The 22,462-nt window shown below is 35.7% G+C and overlaps 1 protein-coding gene across 1 annotated transcript in view; it reads left to right on the top strand.

Annotated features, from left to right (window-relative positions):
- The window catches only part of LOC138712994 (uncharacterized), a 576,545-nt gene that overhangs the window by 483,169 nt on the left and 70,914 nt on the right, over positions 1-22,462 (top strand). The window contains exon 8 of the mRNA XM_069844675.1: positions 18,270-18,475. Coding sequence (XP_069700776.1) covers positions 18,270-18,475 — 206 coding nt within the window. The remainder of the gene's footprint in view (positions 1-18,269; positions 18,476-22,462) is intronic.

The raw sequence follows: 22,462 nt of genomic DNA on the forward strand, positions 1-22,462 counted from the left end.
TCAAACTTTTCCTCGAACATGAAAACTTCAACATACCGCTCTTGTAACGCATATTACTATTTAACGTGATCTTATGTTTTCAGGCTTTGAGTAACTTGCAAAAATTTATTCTGTCATCCTTCACATGGATTATCTTTCTTGTCTCTCTTTGACTGTGATTTTGTAATTCTTTTTCTTAACTCCTTCGTGCTGTCTTCACTGCTGCTCCTTCTCTGTCTTCTAAGTTCCTTTTCTTCTTCTCAGAAGTTTCTCTTTCGCTCTCAGTACGTATGGAAAGACCGAGTTTGTGGTTCAGCACTAACATGCTGGTCTTTAATCCAGACGACTCGGGTTTGATCTCCTTCCTGGTCGTTATGGAATTTGTGGTGAATAAAGCAGATGTTGTAGCAAGTTTTTCCGGGGCACTACCGTTTCTTTAGTTCATTCCTTTAACAGTCTTCATGTCCCTCTCAGTTCATGTATTATCTACAATAGTTGAAAGTATGCTGATGTGAAGTGTTGGTGGTGCTGTGGCTTTCCAGTGCTAAACTAGATTCTAAAACAGTGATGTTCAGCTTGAATCGCGTCCTTGAGTTTATGATGTGAACCTATCTTTACTTAGCGCGCGGAGTATCTGCTGGTATTTGGTTGTGTGTTCGAATGTTAACAAGCCTCAGTGTCGTAACACGCCACATCTAGTATAATGAGTGCTGCTCTGTCCAAATTTCAAGATCTTAACATTTACGCAGTTTTAAAAAGGAATGCGAAAGTGATTTTTTGTTATAGAATGAAGGGAAAATATGTGATGCTTTTATATAGTAAAATATACCTTACTAGGTCAATAATTAATTACCATATTTACGCGAATCTAATGCGCCATCGAATCTAATGCGCACCCTAAATTTGAAACTTAAAATCATAAAAAAAAGAGTTTGTTTTGAATTTAATGCGCATCAATGGCAGGATATACGGTATTTATTTAAATATATATTTAATATAACAATGGATCTGTACGTAAACTATCAAAACAAAGAATGTATACAATTGTACTATTGTTACATGAAATACGGTAAGTAGACTTTTGATTTACCACTATTCACTAATACTTTCATCATTGGAATCCTCGGAGTTGTCTACGTCAGTAGAGTCATTTCCTCTTTCCCCGCCATCCTCGTTGTTCCAGAACACGTCATCTTCGCTGCCATCCAAAGCATTTGAAATGCAGCATTTCTTAAATGCTTTTTCAATCATTCAAACAAACGCTTTATGCAATAATAGGCCAAGGAATAAATATCGGTAAATGAATAACTGTAACGAAGTCGAGAATCGCAGCAATGCATTATGACGTAACAAACGACAAAATATTTGAATGAAGTTACCGGCGAACTACGTACGGAACGGATTTGCACTCGAATATAATGCGCATCCCAATTTTGAATACTACATTTGAACAAAAAAGGTGCGCGTTAAATTCGCGTAAATACGGTAATAATTATATAATAATTAATATTCATTTTTCATTTCTTATTTTTCGTCTGCCCATCTATTTATTTATTTCAAAGCGTATTCCGAATCTCAGCGCCGAGCAATCTATTGGCATCACGGTGTTCCGAATTTCAACGATGACGTCACTGATGCTCCACCTGTCTCGCACCGATTCCATCAGCTTGCAGAGGTGGTGGCAGTCTCCATCAGTTGCCATCAGTGAATCTGATTGGTTCTTGTATAGGGCGGGAATTAGCAGACGAATGACATCGTGCACTGTTGTGTCATGGCGGTGTGTTCTGTTGTATTGTTTGTAATGAGCTCAACGTAAAAACAATATGTTAATGGCTTATGAGCGAACATGGCAACGAACGAGTTATTACTACCAGTTCAAGAAATTAATTTTTATGCTCTCTTTTCTTTGAACAAGATGACAATATGGAAATTTCGCACAGACAACAACTTGTACAGCCGCCACGACAGCCATCGAACCTTCCAGCGGTTTTGTTCCTATTTCGCTCCATCGTGACGTCATTGTTGTCCACCGGTCCGGTGAGATTCGGAATACGATGTTAGAAAATCTCTCTTCTGTAACTATAAAATGAGGATTCAATAAGCGACGTCAGATTTCTTACTGAAATATGTGAGCATTTTAATCATCTCAGTTGCATACTTCAATGGAACTATAAAAATATAACTGATGTTTCTTTAGCTGTAAAGGCATTCCATATTGTTCACTCGTGTGATAAGATAATATATAATTATTTAACGATTTTAACATTGAAAATAATGGAGCTCTTTTAATAGAGGCTGAGATTTCCATAAATCTAAAAAGTATATTATGTAACTCTCCCGGTTCCGTTCCTCAAAGGCCGAGCCACGTATGCAATGTAAAATTGCCTTAGAGCGTATTCCGAATCTCACCGGTGAGCAATTCGATGGGATCACGGTGTTCCGAATTCCACCGATGACGTCATTGATGCTCCACCGGTGTCGCACCGGTGCCATCAACTTGCAGAGGTGGTGGCAGTCTCCATCAGTCGCCATCAGTGAATCTGATTGGTTGTTGTATAGGGCGGGAATTAGCAGACGAATGACATCGTGCAGTGTTGTGTCATGGCGGTGTGTTCTGCTTTAGTTCTGCTGTATTGTTTGTAATGAGTACAACGTAAAAACAATATGTTAATGGCTTTTGAGCGAACATGTCAACGGACCAGTTATTACTACCGGTTCAAGAAATAAGTTGTTTATGATCTCTTTTATTTGAACGAGATGGCAGTACGGAAATTTCGCAAAATTTTGCTAGCGTATCACAGATAACCACTTACACAGTCGCCATGACAGCATCGATTCTTCTAGCAGTTTTGTTCCTTATTTTCGTTGCAACGTGACGTCATTGATGCCACCGGACCGGTGAGATTCGGAATACGCTGAGTGAATCTGATTGGTTCTTGTATAGGGCAGGAATTAGCAGACGAATTACATTGTGCACTGTTGTGTCATGGCGGTGTGTCCTGCTTTAGTTCTGCTGTATTGTTTGTAATGAGCACAACGTAAAAACAATATGTTAATGGCTTATGAGCGAACATGTCAACGGACCAGTTATTACTACCGGTTCATGAAATAAATTGTTTATGATCTCTTTTATTTGAACGAGAAGGCAGTACGGAAATTTCGCAAAATTTTGCTAGCGTAGCACAGATAAACACTTACACAGTCGCCATGACAGCATCGATTCTTCCAACAGTTTTGTTCCTTATTTTCGTTGCAACGTGACGTCATTGATGCCACAAGACCGGTGAGATTCGGTATACGCTGTTACTCAGTATCCCCAGTGTCTTATATGTGTATGCAAAGAGTAATTTCGTGCTCAGTTCAGCAGGGGTCTTACTCACAGCCTTCAAACGTTAGATACTCATCTTTGACGACTCATTCAGTCTACTACTGACTAAGGTCCTTGCTTCTGACACAATTCCACCGCGCAATATTATATTTAAACATCTCTCACTATTCGCTCTTTGTCTGCATTGACATGCAATTTACATTTTCGATAACAGGATCAAAATTATATTCTTGTGTATCTGAAGCTACTAAACTGTCAAAACTTTGCAACACATCTGACAGGTCTGTTACAACAGCCTTTGTGGAACGTCACGACCCGAAAGTTGGGATAACCGATTCAGCGACATAGAACGATGGTAGGAGTCTATGATCCTCCGCTAGCGTTCATCACAAACTTTCGGGAATAGTAAACAGTTTTTGCGCTTCCATTATCTATCAAATTGAATGAAAAATGAACAATATATTAAAGGATGATGTATGTTCAAATTTCTTACAGCTAATCTACAAACATACCATTAATTTTGTGTCACTTGGCTTTTTTTTTCAATTTTAATGATAATAATAATAATAATAATAATAATAATAATAATAATAATAATAATAATAATGGCTTTATTTAACCTGGCAGAGTTAAGGCCGTATGGCCTTCTCTTAAACTCAACCAGAATTAAAACTTGCTTACATACAACTGAATCGGATTTAAGAAATTACATGCAGATACGATTTACATGATGAGATCAAAAGAGATAGTTACATAAAAATTTACCTCATAATAGTATTATGCAACAAGCCTATAGGCTAATGGTAGTAATTAAGACGCGAGTATGTTTATGAAACGAGCGCAAGCGAGTTTCATAATTTTCATACGAGCGTCTTAATTACCATTATAGGCAAGTTTCATATGACTTTTTATGCTCGACCATATTTCTAACTTTAAATTATTTATAAGTATGCATGTTATTGTTATCTAAGTGAGGAGCGGAACTGACCTTGTGCAATAGCCTACCTCGTAAATTGTGAGATGTGCGCAGATGCGAAAGTATTGATTTTTTCCGACAAACAGATGTCGACGACCTTGATATAATCTAGAGAGTAAAGGAAACATTAATCTTGATATAACCTTGAAATTGAATTATACATTGAAAAACGAGATGGTAAATTTAATTTATTTGAATATTATTTAAATTAACGCTAATTATTATAGTAACAGAACTGACTTTATTTCAAATGTAGGTTATTTATTGTGCAATTGGTGAAATCGATACTTGCGCTTTCATATGGTGCTTTCTGATTGGCGGAACACCTGAACTTTAATGAATAGGTGTAGTTTAATGAAGTCTATTAAAGGGCTGCTACCAGATGTATAATTACTACATTTCGGCATGGTCGAGCATAAAATAAAAATAAACACAGTGGAATACATATTAATGTTGTTAGAATCGAACAGGAATCACATAAAATCAGAAGTCGGTAATTCAATAAAAATAAAAATAAACACGTTGGAATACATATTAGTATTAAATAACATTCACATAATTAAACCAGAAACCGACAATTGAATAAAATGTATACAATAAAGATAATGATAATAAAAAACAACACAGTGGAGTACATATTGGTGTTAAGTGATAAATAAACACGATTTACGTGATTACACAATAAAAATAAGAAACAAAAAATAAAAATAAACACAATGGAATACATTGCATTAAATATTTGCAACGCGTTAGGTCTGGCAACTCATAAGATATTGTTGTAATTTGCATTTAAAAGAAATCAAAGTTTGGCAGCCCTTGACTTCTGGCTGCAGAGAATTCCAGTGACGAGAAGTAGCAACGGTGAAAGATGAAGAATACAGAGATGATGTGTGGAGCGGAATTTCTAGCGTGTTATCATATTGTGACCCAGTATTTAGTTATGATAGCGAGAAAGATTGTGGAATCCAACAAATAAGTAAGAGGGAGGAGAGGTGTGCAAAATTCGGTGTAAGAGAGAAAGGGAATGTAGCTTTCTCCTCTCGTTTAACCTGAGCTACAATAATTTATCGAAAGAAAGCGAAATGTGATCGTAGTAGCGGATATTACAAATGAAACGAACACACGCATAGTGAACACGTTTTATCTATCGCTTTCAATTTCATGACCAAACAAAAAGATTTTTCTTTCAAATAATATACTGAGTGACAATAAAATAATGTTACAAAATTAAATTTAAATAACTTTACAACTAATAAATATTTTGAAGAAGAAATATGTCTTTCTCCTCACTAGATGACTTGGGAATTTATGGTCACATCAAAATGCAACACCTCTCCTTATATTCCCTTGTTACACTTGTATTTCACTTATTCCCTTTGTATTCTTGTTGTTCCCCTCGTCTTCCCCTTCTTTTCATTTATATTTCTTTTTCTCCTTATATTCCTCTTTTCTCTTTTATCCCCCTTGTTCTCCTCTATTCTCATTTTTCTCCTTGCATTCTCCTTTTCCTCCTCCTATTTACCTTTTATTCCTTGGTTAGATGAATATAGGTTAAATAGGGTCCGTCTTCTTGCTTATCAAGTAATGTGTAGTCTAAATTATTAACTATGTCACATTTATTGATTGGATTAACGTTTTCGGCAATTATTTGCCATCATCAGATCAACATAAGTTTCTTATTATACATACTGAATACTGGTTACGAAAATTAAGTAGAATAAAGTAGTGTTCGGACAAGCAAACATGGTTCCTACTAGACAAAATAGATGTTACATTGTAATTAGTCGTGCACTGACTCAACTGTTTACATAATGTTCATATTAGACACAGATAAAATTATAACTTGCACTAATTATATTATTAAATTTTCACGTAGAAGTATTGAGTGTAGTACGTAAATTAAACTAGCAGGTTATGAATATGCTTAATGTTATATAATTACTATGTTTGAAGATTCAGTATGTATAATAAGACATTTATGTTGATCTGATGATGGCAAATAATTGCCGAAAACGTTAATCCAATCAAAAAATTTGACATAGTTAATAATTTATACTACACATTACTTGATAAGCAAGAAGACGAACCCTATTTAATCTATATTCATCTCATTTAATTGCTTATCGGTCTATACCTTTTCAAAATGAAAAAATATTTTATTCCTTGTCTTCCCCTCGTTCTCCCTGTAGTCCTCGTGTTCTCCTTGTATTTCCGTTTTTCTCTTTATATTCCCCTATTTACAATGTCTTGCCTTTGTTCTCTTTATTTTCTCCTTGTTCTACATGTTTTCTTCTTGTTTTCGTTCGCTACGCCTCGTTTTCCTTTTATTACCCCTGTTCTTCCTGTCTTGCCCTTGTTCTCTTTGTATTACTCTTATTTTTCTTGACTTTGCCTAGTTCTTCTTTCTTTCCACTTGTTCTCCTTGTTGTTCTCTTAATCTCCTTGTCTTCCCTTTGTTCATATTGTCTTCACTTTGTTTTCATTATCTTCCTCTTTATCTTTGTTTCTTTGCTTTGTTCTACAATATTTTCTTGTTCTCATATTTATTATGTTCATCTTGTATTTCCCTTCTTCTCTTTGTATTCCTTACCATCTCCTTTTCTTCGCTTTGTTCATATTGTCTTCACTTTGTTTTCATTATCTTCCTCTTTATCTTTGTTTCTTTGCTTTGTTCTACAATATTTTCTTGTTCTCATATTTATTATGTTCATCTTGTATTTCCCTTCTTCTCTTTGTATTCCTTACCATCTCCTTACATTCCCCTTGTTCTTCTTGCTTTATATTTCGCACCACCCATACGTATTTCTGCGTGAAGTTAAGCAGCATAGTAAAGATATACATCTGTCGATAAGTGATCGCCAGGCAGCGCATTTTCGTTCCCAAACAAGTTAGGAAAGAAACAAATATCAAGAGTCCTTCAATAACTGTCTATTAAAAATTACAAAATATTACATAGGTTGCAGGAACATATTCTGACTAGCGCTTTCGCTATAATAATAGCATCCTCAGGTCAGACTTTTGCGATGTTATGCTTTTCATATAAAGACATGGATAGACTAGTAACGTCGAAAAATGTTAAAGTACATGACGTAAAAATATAAAAATATGAAAAATACAATGATAAGAGAAATAAAAAGACTTATGAACAGTCTGAAATATATATATATATATATGGTAGAAAAACCTTCATGAGGTCTCAAAAAATACATAAAAATATTTGACATGTGTGCAGGTGATAGATCACAATTTGGTAAAAAATATGCAGCTTAAAATAGCGACACAGACAATAAAAAGAATAAATTAAAATATTGCTTTGGATCAGTCACCACGACGTAGCAGCACATTGTAAAATCTGCAAAAATCAATAATAAGTATTTAGTAAGGGATCAGTGTAGGACCAGAAAAAGAAGTGAATTGACGATAAAATACTTACAAGGTCTTTGGTCTTGGCGTAATAAAAGAAAGTGATGTTGTCTGTTCTGTGGCGTGGTGGTGACTGGTGCAATGACACAGTATGAGAGACACGTCATGACGTAAGTGGAGGGGGGTACGTGCCGCAGTGAGAAGAGTTTCTATTGGCTAATTTAAATAAAGGATTACCGGAACTAGGTAATTGTTCATTAATTAGTGGAACTGTATTATTAAGCGATTTAGCTATGTAAAATTCTTCAGCAACTAAATTAAAAGCTCCATTACTGATGGGTTTTAAAATCTGTAAAGCGTCGGACATATTTTGAAGCTCGTGGCCGTTCTCAATCAAATGGGTTGCGAATTTAGATTTATTACGATTGTGACGAAAATCTGCTTTATGTTCAGAATATCTAGTCCTAAAATTCCTTTTGGTTTGGCCAATATACTTTTTTGGGCAATTCTTACAATGCAGCATGTACACTCCACCACTGGCATATTTATCAAAGTTACAAATATTGTTTGAAATAACATTATTAAGTTTATTACCTGTTCTGAAAGAGACCTTTACATTTTCTTTTTTGAAAAAATTATGCAACTTGTATGATACATTATTATAAAAAGACATTGTGTTCCAATATTTAGATTTTTTAGTATCAGTAAAGGGCGTGAGCGTAATATCTGAATTCTTGTGTAAATGAGACTTTCTTTTAGAAAGAAGTTTATCTATTCTAAAAGAAAGTCTCATTTACACAAGAATTCAGATATTACGCTCACGCCCTTTACTGATACTAAAAAATCTAAATATTGGAACACAATGTCTTTTTATAATAATGTATCATACAAGTTGCATAATTTTTTCAAAAAAGAAAATGTAAAGGTCTCTTTCAGAACAGGTAATAAACTTAATAATGTTATTTCAAACAATATTTGTAACTTTGATAAATATGCCAGTGGTGGAGTGTACATGCTGCATTGTAAGAATTGCCCAAAAAAGTATATTGGCCAAACCAAAAGGAATTTTAGGACTAGATATTCTGAACATAAAGCAGATTTTCGTCACAATCGTAATAAATCTAAATTCGCAACCCATTTGATTGAGAACGGCCACGAGCTTCAAAATATGTCCGACGCTTTACAGATTTTAAAACCCATCAGTAATGGAGCTTTTAATTTAGTTGCTGAAGAATTTTACATAGCTAAATCGCTTAATAATACAGTTCCACTAATTAATGAACAATTACCTAGTTCCGGTAATCCTTTATTTAAATTAGCCAATAGAAACTCTTCTCACTGCGGCACGTACCCCCCTCCACTTACGTCATGACGTGTCTCTCATACTGTGTCATTGCACCAGTCACCACCACGCCACAGAACAGACAACATCACTTTCTTTTATTACGCCAAGACCAAAGACCTTGTAAGTATTTTATCGTCAATTCACTTCTTTTTCTGGTCCTACACTGATCCCTTACTAAATACTTATTATTGATTTTTGCAGATTTTACAATGTGCTGCTACGTCGTGGTGACTGATCCAAAGCAATATTTTAATTTATTCTTTTTATTGTCTGTGTCGCTATTTTAAGCTGCATATTTTTTACCAAATTGTGATCTATCACCTGCACACATGTCAAATATTTTTATGTATTTTTTGAGACCTCATGAAGGTTTTTCTACCATATATATATATATATATTTCAGACTGTTCATAAGTCTTTTTATTTCTCTTATCATTGTATTTTTCATATTTTTATATTTTTACGTCATGTACTTTAACATTTTTCGACGTTACTAGTCTATCCATGTCTTTATATGAAAAGCATAACATCGCAAAAGTCTGACCTGAGGATGCTATTATTATAGCGAAAGCGCTAGTCAGAATATGTTCCTGCAACCTATGTAATATTTTGTAATTTTTAATAGACAGTTATTGAAGGACTCTTGATATTTGTTTCTTTAAATTTGTTAACTTGTCGGACCAACATGCCTTTCAAATCAAGTTAGGAAAGTTATCGGTTAGTATGTCCTGGAATTTCAGAGTCCAAACCCTAACTTTAAATGCTTATAAGAAAACGCTACGAAAGGTAAAACCTAGTTCGATAAATAATAATAATAATAATAATAATAATAATAATAATAATAATAATAACAATTGAGCATGACAACTGGTAGTGGGATTGCTACTAAATTGAAATGGTCTGTCGAACTATTTTTAGCCACATAGACGCACTAACATTGGGAAACTTGCGTAGTATTCTGTCTCTATAAATCACTCGACACACGGAATTTGTTCTTGAAAAATCCCTTTTCTACATATAAACATTACTTGAAATTGAATAATAATGGCTATGGCCAATATAAGCATTCCCACTTTGACTTGAATACGTCTGTATTCGAATTGCTATAAAATTGATGAAAAATCTCATCTTCAGCGTAACACAAAGTTCAAAAAGTCTCCGCTAGATGCTGCACATGTCATAGAGTACGTGTGCTGCCACCTGAAGAGCGTTATATAATCTATTTGCAGGTGAATACGCGTCGAGCGTCATGTACGAGTAACAACCCATCCTTAGTTACCAAAAATAAAATATAATGAAAATATTAAACAATAAAAAACACACTGCTAATAATAAAGATTAATAACAAAGTACAAAATACTTAAATGCTTTACTTATTCACGTAATCATCGAAGATCTGTGAATCCCCTCTATTTATCAAACAACAAAATATGTTCAATGCTTGTAAAGTCATTGCTGTTGATTTTGTAGTGGTATCTTATAAACATACTGTACAATATAATGTGAAAAATATTCGTTTACTTTATTTTCCATATGAGATTAATCATGATATCATTTATGCCCTTTTCCTTGTGAAAATGTTCATTGAAGCAGCCCTTCTGGGTTTTCTTCTGGACGATCAGCAATGTCATGTTATTTCGTTTAAGGCGGTTTTGGTCTCTCCTTTTAGGTCACAAATATTTTCGGCCATTACTACTCGTGCATTACTGTACAACGATACTCGGGTAATACGACGTTTCGATATCACGGACATAATGGTCATCCGATTGTGCTGGCTGTATCGTAGCAGTATCCATCATTCGATTTTATTGTCTGTATTAGTGTTCTGCAATGTTCGAACAAGAGAGAGGCAACCAAGACATTAAAAACGTGGTCTTATATCATATGAAGAGTTCACGGGAAAAACGTTGAATGTCACAGTTTTCTTAAGGTTGATGTCATTATCTAATTCAATGGATCACTGCGAAATTTAATGTTGTTCTTATGAAAAATGGTAAAAGGGAGAATTATCACACGAATACAGTAATCCTTTCCTTTATTTCCTATAGAAACAGCACTACATCTTGCAGTTATAGACTCAATTAGATCATTATCTACTCCTTAACAGAAATGTGACATTCATCGTTTTTCCCGCGAACTCTTCATATGAAAAACTAATAGCAAGATTTGTGCTAAAAGATTCAAGCGATTAAAATATGAATGGGACAGCGAATATTTTTATAGCAATTTGGAAAAAAGACGACGAGCCTCCTTCTGCAGAGCGAACATGGGCGAATATCGAACTTCACCATACTCGACAAACTTTAACCGAACGTAGCTCCTGTAATGCACGATGCTAGTCTGTATCCTAGAAATGTATAGTCTTAGAAAACGTTTTGTTGCATAGATACTTTAAAAGTCCCAGAAAGGAGGCAGTGCGCATGATCAGAAATACAACGAAACAACGATTACCTCAACTAGTCGTTCTCTTGTGAACCAGGTCGCTCGTCTTCTGATCATGCGCACTGCCTCCTTTCTGGGATTTTAGGGTACACTCCACTAAAAACGACAACTTTTTTCCTAATCATTTTTTTCAACCAAATATTGAGAGTATGTTTACTCTGTAAAGGACTAACAAAATCAAAATTTTCAACTCCCAAATGTTTTTGGCTTTTGATTTTTTATTTCTTTTTTTCTGTTTTTTTTTTATAAATATTTTTAAACACAAGTTTTTAGTAGACGATCTCAATTTTTAAGCTTCCTTTCTTTGGTTACATTCACAAAACATAGAGAAACATTTCTATGCATTTATTTTATGAAATGCCGATATCTCATTTATTCACTTTCAAAAATATTTTTGAAATTTTGAATAGGCCTACGTTATTTTCTTCCAAAATTCATGAGAAAAACATTAATAAAATAAAATAGCAGCATTTACAAAATACTTCATAAATACTTAGAAAAAATTTCATCCAGATTGATTAATATTTTGCACAAAATTGTTGGTGTTGAATCGAGAAAAATAAACTTATGGAAAAATGGATTTGAAAGTAAAATGAATATTTATGTAACATAATACCTATTAAAATTCTCTTCTGCTATTTTCGTCTAGTAACTTCAGAGAGCCAAATTTAGATAAAAAAAAAAGTTATTACATTTGTAAACAGAAATTTGTAAAAAAAAAATATTCCTTAAAAAAATAATTTTGACAGTTCTTTAAATGCCATGTCCCTTTATAGCCTTAATTTAAAAACATTTTTAAACATATTTGTAACCAAAATTGAACTAAATCCATTTGAGGTATGAAAGTATAATTCTAAATAAGTGAAATAGCCAATATATTTTTTTTTCATGATTTTCATTGGAGTTTCCCCTTCAAAAGTATTTGTGCGACAAAACTTTTTTCTAAGACTGTACATCATTCGTATTCGGTTTATAATCACTTTCATTCCCATTCCATCACTGCTTTTATAAAGTTCCAAGTTATAAAAGAAACACTACAGTGAAAATGGCACAAATAATTCAGTCCGCGAAGAAAAACCGATGCTTGTATTAAATAAAGGCTGTTACCAATTTCACACGTGCAAAAATAGAAAACCCATCGTTACTGGCATTTTGAGGACAGGAAAACATGTACAGAAAGATATTACTAGTATGAGTTTTCGCAGCATAGTCATATTTGTTGATGGAACAGGGAAATACAGTAATCCTTCGGGGGTAAGAGCAAAAGTTCGTCTAGTACGCAATGCTGTCAAACAACGTGCTGAGGAAGACATCAGTGAGTCTCAAAGTGAAATGGTATTTCGCACAGCATCGCAGGTCACCAGAGAGGAACTCATTATGATGTTGCCTGAGAAGAACATTCTAAAACGACAAATGAACAGACAAAATCAAGAGAGACCAGTAAGTCCTAGCAATTTATCAGAAATCTAGGTTGCAGGGCAATACACAATCACACGTAACGGTGATAGTTTCCTGGTGCACGATTCCGGGAGTGAAGATCCTGATATCATCATAATTGCCATATTACAACATTTAAATTACCCGCCTCAGACTTCCGTAATGCTTTGCGACGGAACATTAAAAGTTGCTCTCCGTCAATTTCTGCAGTTATTCACGCTTTATGGTCGTTTTCGAAAGCATATATCTCCATTTGTGTATGTTTTAATAGCAAGCAAGACGTCGGATACATAAAACCATATCTATCGGACAGTTTTGAAAAGTGCACGATAGCATCATAAAACCATTGCGCCGGAAATTCTATGTGTCCATACCGCAAAAATACAATTCAGTAAAAAAAATTGTCTTCTATCATTCTGACCGAAGAAATGAGTTAACCGATTTCAGTGACCCAAATAATTTACCGAAAAATTGTGACTCAAATGTACTGAGTGACCTAAAAATTTTGACTAGTATCGAGTGACCGAAGTACAACTTTGAGTGAAAAAACGTGATCCAAATGACCGACACCAATGTACCTCTGAACCATATACAGTCAACTCCGGATATAGTGAACCTCTGCGGACTTGTATATTTCGTTCACTATATCCGAGGTTCCGCCATGACGTGAACAAAGATTGATGAATTAAACGAATGAATAAATAAATAAATAAATAAATATCCGAGCTTCACTAAATCCGAAGTGTCTACTAATCAGGTAGAAATGACAAACGCTGTTGTAGTGTGACTGCGTACTCAGCCATGGAATTTTCCGGGTCACTTAATGGAAACTGAGGGGATTGATGGAGTTTGAAAGCCATCGGAATCTTACCTTCATTTATGCTCTGGACATAATGACCGTCCCCTTTTAATAAAAGAAGGCAATTTCATTTTCCGTTGTTTCAATGCTATCCGTCATAATGGAAATGTTTCTGAGAACAAAAGGCAACCCTTTGATGGTGGAGGATTAGAAATAACAGTAGAGTAGTGTGCCTGAGAACATAATGGCAACCCTTCGACGATGGAGTGAGGCAAGGTCGTCACGCATTGAGCGTATTCCGAATCTCAGCGCTGAGCAATCTGGTGGCATCATGGCGTTCCGATGACGTCACTGATGCTCCACTGGTGTCGCACCGGTGCCATCAGCTTGCAGAGATTGTGGCAATCTCCATCAGACGCCATCAGTGAATCTGATTGGTTCTTGTATAGGGCGGGAATTAGCAGACGAATGACATCGTGCACTGTTGTGTCATGGCGGTGTGTTCTGCTCACAGATATATCTCTATATCTGAGGTACTGCTGTATTGTTTGTAACGAGCACAACATAAAAACAATATGTTAATGGCTTATGAACGAACATGCCAACGGACCAGTTATTACTACTGGTTCAAGAAATAAATTGTTTATGCTCTCTTTGTTTGAGCGAGATGACAGTATGGAAATTTCGCAAAATCTTGCTAGCGTAGCACGATAATAACTTGTACAGCCGCCGTGACAGCCATTGAACCTTCCAGCAGTTTTGTTCCTATTCCGCTGCAGCGTGACGTCATTGATGTCCACAGGTCCGGTGAGATTCGGAATATGCTGATTTCCTGGATTTACAGTACAGCTCAATGTCTAGGAATCACTAATCCTACCTTTGACTAAAGGAGTAAGAGACTTGGAATGTTTTTCTCAACTCATTCTTTCAATTTTATACAAGGTCTGACTTCAAATAAGAATTTGTCAGGATACAACTCTTGTAACTTTAATTTTTAAGTTCGCTATAACCGAAGCTAGGGTTTACTATAAACTGAAATATTAATGTACTTTTTAATGTATGCGGGTCGGGAACAACAATTTAGGTTCACTATAGCCGAATGTTCACTATAACCGAGTTCACTATATACACAGTTGACTGTATACAGTATGCGCCAAAACAAACAATACTGAAATTATCGCTGAACTGCTGTCCATGTTTCCCTAGCAACGAAGTATTTATTTATTATACTCGTATACAGTGGTTTGACATGCTCTGAATTCTGTGTAGTGTTGATTTCTCCAATTATGGTTCTAACAACAGAGGAGAAGGTGTTTGTTGTCGAGTATTATTTCCGCCAATGATAGATAACATTCCTGCTTGTAGTTTTGTATCTCCTTCTCTCTTTGACCACTCCACTCTTTTGCTTTACGGGTTGCGTTCAAGTGAATCGGAGATGTTTCCTTTCGGCCACCGATGGTGTAGATCACTCAAGGCTGGTTCATAATAAACCGGAAACGAGAATCGGAACGAAAACGAAAACGGTAAAATTGTTAAAATGTATACATTTAAATGTGAGCATTCACAATTAACGAAAAGCTTGCCGGAGCCCGAGATCGGGAACGGAGAGTTGGCCAAGTTTCAACTTTGGCGTTCATGTTTTCGATCACAGCCCACTAGATTCATTCTATTGCCATCTAAAAGCTATTTTGTCGTCGTATATTTTGTAGCAAGAAGACCGTGACATAACCTATGCATTATTTTGTTCTGTGCTGTCCATCATGGTGCAAGTTTTATTTGATGAGATTCTAATATTGAAATCCTCACATTTACGACAAGCGGAGAACCTCGTATAAAAATGAGAAAATGAAGGAGAATACGTGGCTTTCAATAGCTGCATCTTTGAACACCGATCGGAAGCGAATCATATTTTATTACTGTATTGGTTGTATTACACACTACATATTCACGCTTCAATTCAATAACTACTGTTGTGTTCATTTTTGTTCTATTACAAATGTTTCTTCTCTAATTATTTTACGTTATGGTAGACTTAAAATAGGTTGTGATAATAAAGATGCATGGGCATATTTATAGTACCGTACCTAAAGAAATGTTTCAGTTGAAATTTCGAAGTTGGTTAACCTGTGTTTATGATGGCTGCCTTGTACTCATGAGAGAACGCCATTGGTCAATTATACACAAATAACATCAGAATGCGTAATATCGACTTTACATATCGTTATTGACATACATATCGATATGCATAGTCGTCTACGTTCTCGGTTTATTGTCAATAAAAAATTTTCATATTCACGTCCTCTGCTTCTCGTTTTCATTCTGGTTCTCGTTCCCGGTTTATTGTGAACCAGCCTTCATCGTGATAGTACGATTCTGGGTAGCGGGTACATTTGCCCTCCGCTGGCAACAGTGAGAGGGCAAAGGATTATCTCCGATCGCGATTACCGAAAACTAGGTCACGCTTGGTCTCGTCTGGTCAACAGCTGAATTACCATAGAGGAAACAATTTTCTCTATGTACATAGCCTACTTGTATGATTGCTTACCTCCTGGACAACATTGAAGTTCATACCTTCTTTTGATGTTTGTTCATTGTTTTTCCTTTTCATTTGTTGTTGTTTCTTGCATTTTGATGTGGAAATTTATTTGTTAAAATTTGTATATGTTTTATAATCTAAACTGATACAATTTATACCATTACTATTTATATTATTTTGAAAAAGACTTTATAACCTATATAATTTATCATTAAGCTTAATATTTATATTATTTTGCAATAAAACATATTTTTATAATGAATTCTAATCTCAACGATATCGTCGTAATGGAGACTGAAATTAAAAATCTGAAAAAGAAACCAATTTCAATTTGTAATTAATTATTTATTGAAATGAATCATCTTACAGCAGACTTCTAATGCCAACCATTTATGAATAATTCGTCTGCCATTTGTTAATATATTTCTTCTTATTTTTTTCACATCTGCATTAAATTTCTACATTACGTCTAATAGTAGCCAAATGTCATTTTGTAGACATTCATTTTCGTTTTTCTTCATATAATACACTGGAAGGGGTGACAAAATTCCACAGCAGAAGTTATCACAACTTCCTAAACAATATAAATCAAGGTGATTCGAAACCAGTGATTACTAAAATGTTACTTTCGTCCACTGGGCCGTGCCTCAGCGCGATTATCTTGTTCTGGAAACAGGATTAAGCTCCTGATCGCAATCGGGACGGTGAAACACTATAAGTCCCGTCGCTCTAATTTCCGGCAGCCAATCACGTTACAGGTCGGCTACATTTAAACGTGTGCGTCTTGTGATTCGCTGGTGAAGAAGTTATGCATTTCCTAAGGATCGATAAATACTTAATATAATCGCCCGCCATTTTGGCTCTTTTGTTTGCGTTCGCAGAAAGCACACGAGGACTTTATTTGCCGCTCAATTATTTTCTCTATTACATTGCGTTTGATTTATTATCATAGGAGCTACGACATGATAATGTTTAACGGTGTGGTAAATAGATCCCTCGTCTGGTATCTCGACAACGAAAGAGCAAAAATGGCGAACGATACTACCTACCTAGACTTTATAGAGCCTTTACTTCCTAAGGGTACGTACACGTTGGAGCGACGATAAACGATAAAAGAAGCAGCGATGCTATATCAGGGAGAATTGAAGCATGCATTGTCATTGAGGTGCGCATATTGGAGTAACGATAAAAGCGAAGATACACGATAAAAGCGACGAAAAAGAAAAGTTCCATTTTCTTCGCTCTTGTCGTTCATGTGATCTCTGATTAAGATAATATTAATCTGTATAATTACCGGTGGTTATCAATATATCCGAATATTAATCGATTTATTATTATTTTGGCATATTAAATTAATTATTGTAGATATTAGCAAATTGATTAGTTGTGTATTTATTCGTCATATGTTATGTGATCACAAGAACCAATCCCAACACAACGAATTTATACTATCTTTGGGATGAGAAACGAGTTTAATTTTGTACGTATTTAAGTTATATTAACCTTGAACTTGGCAGCTGATACTTTCCATATATCTTCTCTCATTAAGTGGATGCATAGAATATCTTTTACTGATAAATCAAAATGTTCGCTTCCCGCGTTCTCGTTGCTCCGATATGAACACTTGATTCTTTGATAATACCAAAGCGTCGCTAGATCATTTCTCTTATCGTTTATCGTTGCTCCAACGTGTACGAACCCTAAGACGTAAGCAAAGAGGAGGAGTCACGCCGGGAATAACAGCGTCGCGACTACACAACCACGATCGCGATTACGTCGATAATCGCGATTAGTGACTGTAGTCTGTCACTAGTATTACACTGTGTAGAAATAGTAGGAATAAATGCAGCGATAACAAGAGTCATAGCCGTACGATGCCCGACCTTGTTTGTTCACCCCGTGCGGGCAAGCATCTGAAGCTCGGTAGGACACTGTAATGATGCAACCTAGTGTAAATAATCTCGTAGTTGATATAGCGCCCCTAAATAACAGATGTAAAAATAATAAATTTAGAGGGAAGGAATTTCATTCAACTCTCACTTTTGGATTCGCTTGTGTTCACAGCTGCAGTTACGACTACTTGGAGATCTTCGAGGGTGTGTCTGCTGGTAACTCGAGTGGGGTGGCCACGCGGAAGCTCTGTGGCGATTGGAGCTCCAAGCTGAAGCTGCTGCGCTATGTGAGCAGAGAGCCAAGAATCCGCCTGCACTTCGTGTCCGACTACTCTCACCACTACGGCGGCTTCAAGGCCAAAGTTTCCATGGAGAACGGTAAGACAGAACTCAGTACCACTGCGATTTCCGACGATACTTTTCGATTTATTGTAGTGTATAAATCGAAAACTATCGAACAGAAAGCTTGAACCCTTTGTAACCTATTTCATTGTCATTAATGTTGTTATGCATAAAATATTATTCTGCATATTGAGAAAACAAGAATAAACATTCGAATCAAATCTGAACATTATTCTTAAGAAGAACGCTTATTGAAAATACTTATTTTTATACATCTTGATAACACAACTTTTAACACTATATCACTTCGGAATATGTATTGTATGTCACAGGCCGAAACATGTTAACCAGGTACGATAGAATTTAACACGAGAAAGACATATAATACATATTCCGAAATTATTTTTATTTTTCATTAAAAAACGCTTTGTATATTACGGCAAGATCATTAATTAATTCCGATAAATATAAAAATAAAAATGGACAAATCTGTCTTAGTTAACAAATAAAGAAAACTATAAATCAGAAAATTTAATATACACGTTGTAAGGTGTAAAGTGCAAATACTTTGGTCTTTTTAAGGAAAAAAAATGCACGTAAAAACGCACTATTTCCTTTTTTGCTTCCCTTTCCTTCAGAAGAAATAAATAAATAATAAATGAGTGAGTGAGTGAGTGAGTGAGTGAGTGAGTGAGTGAGTGAGTGAGTGAGTGAGTGAGTGAGTGAGTGAGTGAGTGAGTGAGTGAGTGAGTGAGTGAGTGAGTGAGTGACACATGTTTTCCTTAAATGTGTTACGTATTTTATGATCTGATGCTTCATGAATGATCGTATTAGATAACACCTGCCACTTTATACTACACGCATATCTTTCGATCACATGTACTCCAGCAGAAACATTCCGTCTTTAGTAAGTTATGGGATTGTTAATCTTGCAAGAAGCTCATTTGCCAACATATGACGTAATAGAAGGATTAATTAATAGTGAATTTTCTTAATTCATTTAATGTAATAAGCAGCACGAGAATCTGAAAACGAAGACAGGGACATACATCGCTAAAGGTTTCAAAATCCTAAATGTTCGTTACTGTGTACAAAAGACTAAGGGACACAGGATCTCTTTATCCTCTCATCGAGGGTTGTTATGCTGATTCCTTTCGGAATGTGATACAGCATTTGTAATAATGTTCTACACCAGTTAAATATAACATTTTCTGTTTTATTGAGATGTTATTTAATTTTCTTATCTAATATTTGGGGCTGGGAGGGATGAAGTTACAGGAGAATGGAGAAAGTTACACAACGCAGAACTGCACGCATTGTATTTTTCACCTGACATAATTAGGAACATTAAATCCAGACGTTTGAGATAGGCAGGGCATGTGGCACGTATGGGCGAATCCAGAAATGCATATAGAGTGTTAGTTGGGAGGCCAGAGGGGAAAAGACATTTGGGGATGCCGAGACGTAGATGGGAGGATAATATTAAAATGGATTTGAGGGAGCTGGGATATGATGATAGAGACTGGATTAATCTTGCACAGGATAGACACCGATGGCGGGCTTATGTGAGGGCGGCAATGAACCTGCGTGTTCCTTAAAAGCCATTTGTAAGTAAGTAAGTAAGTACGTATCTTTCTTGAGTAAAAAAAAGAATTTTAAACTATGAATTCCTTCTAGAATTTTAGGTAGTTTGGAAATGAATGTCATATCGTTTATAAAATCCTTTTTTAACATTTCGTTCATTTAGATAACATTAATTTTAATGCATTTTTCTTAGCAGTCTGCTATCCATATGAAAATAAAAATATGGCTGTATTCAAATTTTAAACGTCTGACAGTACAAAATGAATAATTAATTTAATCTCATACGTTTATATCAAAATGTCTCACAAAACCCCTTCCCGACGATTTTCCCGAATTCATAACCCGAATGCCCATTTCTCCGAACGGACATTTGTCGAATCTATTCCCCCGAAGTCACTTCCCCGAAACCGATAAGCCGAATGCTCATTTCTCCGAATGTAAACTTTATTCTAATTCAATTTCCGGAATGCCAAATAACCGAACTGCTGAAGACATCGTAAATAATAGTTTGTTATTACTCGACCAAGGCCAGTTGAGTCCTACAATCTGGAGCGCCACTTGTACTGCTCCTGCGTTCGTATAGCGACATCGTGATAGTTCACATTACGTCCGCGTCTCCACTCGCCTCGGTCGAGTTATACTAGGAAACAATATTTCGTTTTCAGATTAAATTAACTAGTTCGAGTTTAAATTAACTGGTTTTAAATTAAATTAACATGTTTAGATTAATTTAACAACTGAGCATACTTTAGTATCATGGACGCTCAACCTAAAATTATAACGTGTGGTAGGGGAATGAAATTTATTATGAACGAGTTCATTTATGTGAAAAGAAAATGCGGCGAAGAAGAAAAAATCTATTGGGATTGTCAAAGAGTTCTGCAGAAATAATGCCGTGCGGGAGCCATTACAACAGGATATGGTGAAAATGAAACAGTTCTGAGGGATGATATTAAGTCCCCACATTCACATGCTCCAAATAGAGAAGCCCCAAAGTAGAAATTATAAAATCCAGTCTTAAGCGATCTATTCAGGAACGCCCAGAACTTTATCCAAAACAAGTTATCAAGAATAACCTACATGATATTTCATCTGGCATTGTCAATTTTTTACTTGAAAGAAAATAAAATATTTTTAAATGTTTAAAAAGGAAACTTAACAAAGATTTAACAATCAATCCAGTGTCTTTGGAAAAATTAACAATATCTGAATAATCCGGACATGTTATCTCGCTCATTAAGATTAAAATTTTATTTTTGAGATTCAGGGCTATTAATATTCGGGGAAATTGCGTTCGGGTTTAAGGATTCGGGAAATTATCTACTCAGGGAAATGCCCGTTCCAGGTTTTTGATTCGGGATTTTGTACTGGAATCCACAAAACCTGTTTGTGTTTTTGTGTTTGGATACACGTTAAATAATATTGTTTGGTTATTTGTTACTGTAGCAAGATCTTCATGGTATATATCTAAATCATAGACAAGCCTGGACCTAAGCGTAATTAGCCAGGCATTCGAAAGTTAAACAAATGAGCTATAAATATCAACAAACCTAAAAACATAGTATTTTTAATGTCTAGAAAATAACTTTAAAGATTGAGAAACTTATTACATAATGTGGTTCAGTATGTTATTCCCTATTACCTACAAAAATATTTGCACATTGTACACCTTACTCAGGATGTTCGCGTGACTCTGTAACAACCTCCGGTGATGGTAGAGGGCATTACAAAGAACAATTATCCATAATGAAGCTGTGTCCGTAAACGTACCGTTTAACCGCTGATGAACCAATTAAGGGGAATAATGTGCTCGTGCACAAGTACAACCTCTTGGCACATCTGTTGGTTGGGTTGCCTGTCGCTGAGGCGTTTGTGACTAGCAGGCAGAAACTAGTACAGTAGAGGAGGCAAGACCTGTCCTGTGACCTTAAAATGTACCGTGGCTATTTCACCAGTGGGTATGGAGGGAGAAGATAGATTTTAGTCTGAGATGGACTTTCGTGTCTGTAGATTCGTATAATATTAACCATCATGAAATAAACTCTCTTTCTGATAGCTAATTCATCCACACCTGTGGAGTAACGGCTAGCGCGCCTGGTCGCGAAACCAGATGACCCGGGTTCGAATCCCGCTTGGGGAAATTTACCTGGTTGAGGTTTTTCCGGGGTTTACCCTCAACCCAATATGAGCAAATGTTGGGTAACTATCGGTGCTGGACCTCGCACTCACTTCACCGGCATTATCACCTTCACCTCATTCAGACACTAAATAACCTAAGATGTTCATGCAGCATCGTAAAATAACCTACTAAAAAAAGATAGCTAATTCTATCCCTTCTCGCACAGCTCATATGCCAGGTCTCGCCTCCTCATCTATAGCGGAGGCAGAATCTGTTCGTTTACTTTTTACCGCCACTCCTATGCATGCTAACACCAATTG

This window comes from Periplaneta americana, chromosome 14 (assembly GCF_040183065.1).
Source record: "Periplaneta americana isolate PAMFEO1 chromosome 14, P.americana_PAMFEO1_priV1, whole genome shotgun sequence".
Classification (NCBI taxonomy): Eukaryota; Metazoa; Arthropoda; class Insecta; order Blattodea; family Blattidae; genus Periplaneta; species Periplaneta americana.